At 36.0% G+C, this 4,161-nt stretch overlaps 1 protein-coding gene across 3 annotated transcripts in view; it reads right to left on the bottom strand.

Moving 5' to 3' along the window:
* LOC109207436 (protein yippee-like) overlaps window positions 1–2,112 on the bottom strand; it is a 5,587-nt gene extending 3,475 nt beyond the window's left edge. Inside the window, exons 1-2 of one of the 3 annotated variants that reach the window (XM_019370353.1) lie at window positions 1,934–2,112; window positions 1,637–1,748 (exon numbers count right to left, since the gene is read on the bottom strand). In XM_019370353.1, coding sequence (XP_019225898.1) covers window positions 1,637–1,732 — 96 coding nt within the window. In that variant the 5' untranslated portion in view covers window positions 1,733–1,748; window positions 1,934–2,112. Of the gene's footprint in view, window positions 1–1,636; window positions 1,782–1,933 lie in introns of all 3 variants that reach the window. The other 2 variants (XM_019370354.1, XM_019370352.1) reach the window with 2 other exon arrangements.
* Window positions 2,113–4,161: the final 2,049 nt, after the last annotated feature.

Below are 4,161 nucleotides of genomic sequence, written 5' to 3' on the forward strand. Positions count from 1 at the left end.
AAAAGAACTTTTACGGACCCTACTTACGGTTTAAAAGACCCCCGTAAAACCTTACCCAACGGTTTCGGGGTTTACCTTTAAAAGTTACCTTACGGGGTTAGACGGAACGTTCCCAACGTTTTTTACTACGTTACGTTCGGGAATTCCCGTAGCCCTAAACGGGACCACGCTACTAACTCCCTACATTCCTACCTAAATCTACTATCACAAACTTTGACCAAGCAGGATGGTATGTCCAGAATCCAGAGTAAAACCATAGATAAGACGTCCCTGCCGTTATGGCACGCAAACTTGACCTTCAGACATTGGCTTACACTTAGGGCTACCCAATTTCTACTGGAAAATTTTGAGAATGAATTAGACCAATTGCTTTTGCATCCACTACCATCTAGTGATAATAGCTACAATCTTGCAGTTTCTTAAAAAGCACACTAGACGAAATAGTTCCCTAACAATCCAAAGCTCTGGGAGGCACATCACACAACCAAGGTAGAGGGAGCAACATTCAGCATATTACTGAAGTTTAAAGGACTAATCAAGCAGCGTTGCAGAGTGGAACCTCTAAAGAGACTAAGGACTGACCGGAACTACTATCACTGCATCCCACACCTGCCAACCCCCTTCCCCTAGACCTAGAAGCTCTGAAGAGGCCATAGGAAAGCGCGGGCCTCGACTCTCGAGCATGATCATCCGCCGCATGGCGCACCCTCTAGAAATATACTAGATAATATAACTATATTCTTTATCTATTTGCAATCAGGTAATAAATATCACATAGCTACAGATGGCAGTAAGGAACTTGCATTAGACCATGCTAAATCCCTTGTACAAGAAGAATAACATTTTGACCAGTGTATCCAAAAGCTCCAAGAAACAACATCAGCACTAAAGATCAATCAATCATCTATTCCTCGATTACATATTAGTTATGGCTCGTATGCATCCTCTGTATCCATTCCGCTCTACTCAGATCAGTTTCCGAAGTGCAGAATTTAATCAGCTCTCAAGATAGTAGGATATATATGGTACTGCCGTTTCTCTTCTGGCTTAAGAAAATGTCACTACATAAAGCGATAAAACTTATAAAATTTCAAGTCCTTGTGCAGATTCATAAAACAACAACAACTACTATGCCCAGTCCCAAACAAGTTAGGTTGGCCGTATGAATCTTCACTCTCCATTTAAGCTCAACTCATATTATCATCATAGCAAATAGAAATAAAAGTGAAAAATAAGTTGAATATACATCATCCATTAAAACAGGGGCGGTTTTACAAGGTAAGGTAAGGGTTCGGTTGCAGAGGCGGATCCATGATTTAAGTTCTACGGGTTCAACTTTTAATGGTGTTAGCATTGAAACCATTATATTTTTAAAGTTATGAGTTCATATCAACTATTTTTACAATTTTAATGAATTTTTACATATAAATTTTTACTCTACGTCGAAACTTATGGGTTCAATTGAATCTGTTGGTAACACGCTATATCCGCCCCTGTTATCGGCCGAACATAGAATTAAAATATTGGATCCGCCTCTAATTATTAAAACAGCAGGATACATGCATGATGCAAGCAGTAATACATGTCTGTCTAAATGTAAGCAGATGATATATAGATAAATAGAGAAATGGGGGACCTTAGAAATGATGTGATCAGCCAACGCGAGATGAGCTCGACAGTGCTTGCATTTGTAGCTGTTTCCTTCAAGACTAATCAGAAAAAGCCTACCCATTTCTTCTACTTGCTATCTACCCCTTCAAATAAACGATCAAATTATACCCCTTCAAAACCGCAAAAATCACTGATTTATCACAAATTCAGAAACATCGATAATCAGAATAATAGAGTATTTATACATACAGATGAAAGAAAAAACGAAAAAGGAAGAAGAAAAAGATGAAACCAGAATCCAGAATCCAGATTATGATCTAACCTGAGCAGCAGTTGGAAAGAGAAAGAGTAGCAATCTTCACAGCAATTGAGAAATGTGTTTTCTTTTCACGTATTTATATGCACAAAGCGAAGATAGCGAGAAATCTGTATGGAAATTTTCAAAAATAAGAAATCCACAAAGAATTTAACTCGGGATTCGAAGGTGCCATATTTCATATTTTCCCCTTCATAATTTGCATGATAAATATTAGATCCATCCACCTTTTACATGGGTATTTGCATCTATAACCGCTTTGGGTCACGTTATAACTTGTGCCCCTTTGTAAAAAAAATTGCAAGCGAATCAGCAATGCCCCTACTCCGTACCCATTTTGATTAGTCGTGCCATTCCCCAACCTCTCCTGATGTTCTTGGTGAGCTAGCCTGTCATCCACCGCCCCAACTGTGATGGTCCCCTTCGGCTAGTTCTTTCACAAGTGATCCTGTTTACCCACTTTTTTCGCGTAACTTGAGCATACGGGGCTGAAGTAGCAAAGACAATCACGCAAAACTTCAGCATTCTAGTAGACGGGCCTAAAGTAGCAAGCGTGCTGAACCAAGTGTGCTGAAGTTTTTGTTTGTAATTGCTGAACTTAAGCATAGTAGCTAAAGTTTTGTTCTCTATTTGCTGAAGTTTTTATTTGTAATTGCACTAAATAAGCTGAAGTTTTTTTGTCATGGATTCACTAGTCTTGTCATTAAGCTTTTTCAAAAACTTCAGCAGAAGATGCTGAAGTTATTTAGTTCATTTATAAAAACTTCAGCACTAAATAAGCTGAAGTGTTTTTTTCTCCGGGATAAGCTTTTTCAAAAACATAAGTAGAAGATACTGAAGTTATTTAGTTCATTTGCTTTGTCCTGGATTCATTAGTTTTGTCATAAAGCTTTTTCAAAAACTTCAACATCTTAGTTCATTTGTAAAAACTTCAGCACTATATAAGCTGAAGTTTTTGAAAAAGCTTTCTAACATACTAGATAAATAATCAGATTGCCAACAGTATCTAAATCATAAATTTTGGAAACAATAAACGTAAAAAGAACAGAATTATCATTGTCTACTAACTTACGTACGTGGAAATATTCACAAATTATTGTCTACTAACTTACGTAATTATTTATAATTTATTTTTAAATAATCTGATAAACATATTTATGGCAATCATCCCATGAACTGAAGTTTCATAGCAGCAGAAGAAAGAAGAAGAAGAAGAAGAAGAAGAAGAAGAAGAAGAAGAAGACGAAGGAGGAGAAGGAGGAGGAGAAAGGGGGCTGAAGTTGTTTAAAAAGTGGGTACAAGTTAAAACTTTTTTAAAAAATGGGTATAGGATGGGGGCGACCAAATAGGGCGCCCCGTGCAATTTTTACCTTTTATATTTACGGGTATTATGGTTTGAACTGCAGTATTTCGATACCTAGATGGGTGTTTGGACATAAGAATTATGAAACTTCGGAAAAAATAAAAAAAAATTCAAGTGAAATGATATTTTAAAGTTAGAGTTGTGTTTGGACATAAATACAATTTGGAGCTATTTTTTAATATTTGTGAGTGATTTGAAGTGAAAATTTTGAAATATAGCTTTTTTGGTGTTTTTTAAATTTTCGAAAAATTCGAAATTCAACTTCAAGTAAAATTTAAATTTTTCATGGCCAATCGTAGATTCCGAAAAAAAAGTAAAAAATTTCCGAAAAAATTATGACAATACAGGCCCTAAGTCGTCTCAGATCATTTGGTACAAAACCAGGTTATTTTTAATATTATAATTCTAGAATAATCAGGATAGATAATTATACTGTTTTATGTTATAGTTAATCTAATAATTTTAATATAAATTTTATTAAAATTATGGGTTTTCAGAATATAGAGTTTAACTTTACTGCCATCTATGGCTTGCACATAGCGGGGGACAGAAGAAGTCTGTGGACAAAATTGAAGGAAGTGGGAAACCTGCAACAAGGACCATGGCGTCTGATGGGTGACTATAATGCAATTCTTTAAGCACATGATCGATTGAATGGTAATGAAGTGCAAGAACAAGAGACTAGAGATTTTAAGGAGTTCCTAGAAGACGAAATAAGGATAGTGGATAGAAAATATACTTGAACAACAATCATATCTACAGCAGGATTGATATAGCTATTGTAAATGTGTAATGGATGAGCACCATGCCTCTAGAAGTTGTATTGCTTGATCCTCTTTTTCCGATCAGTTTCCCCTTTGTATCACCTTTG

This window comes from Nicotiana attenuata, unplaced genomic scaffold (assembly GCF_001879085.1).
Source record: "Nicotiana attenuata strain UT unplaced genomic scaffold, NIATTr2, whole genome shotgun sequence".
NCBI lineage: Eukaryota > Viridiplantae > Streptophyta > Magnoliopsida > Solanales > Solanaceae > Nicotiana > Nicotiana attenuata.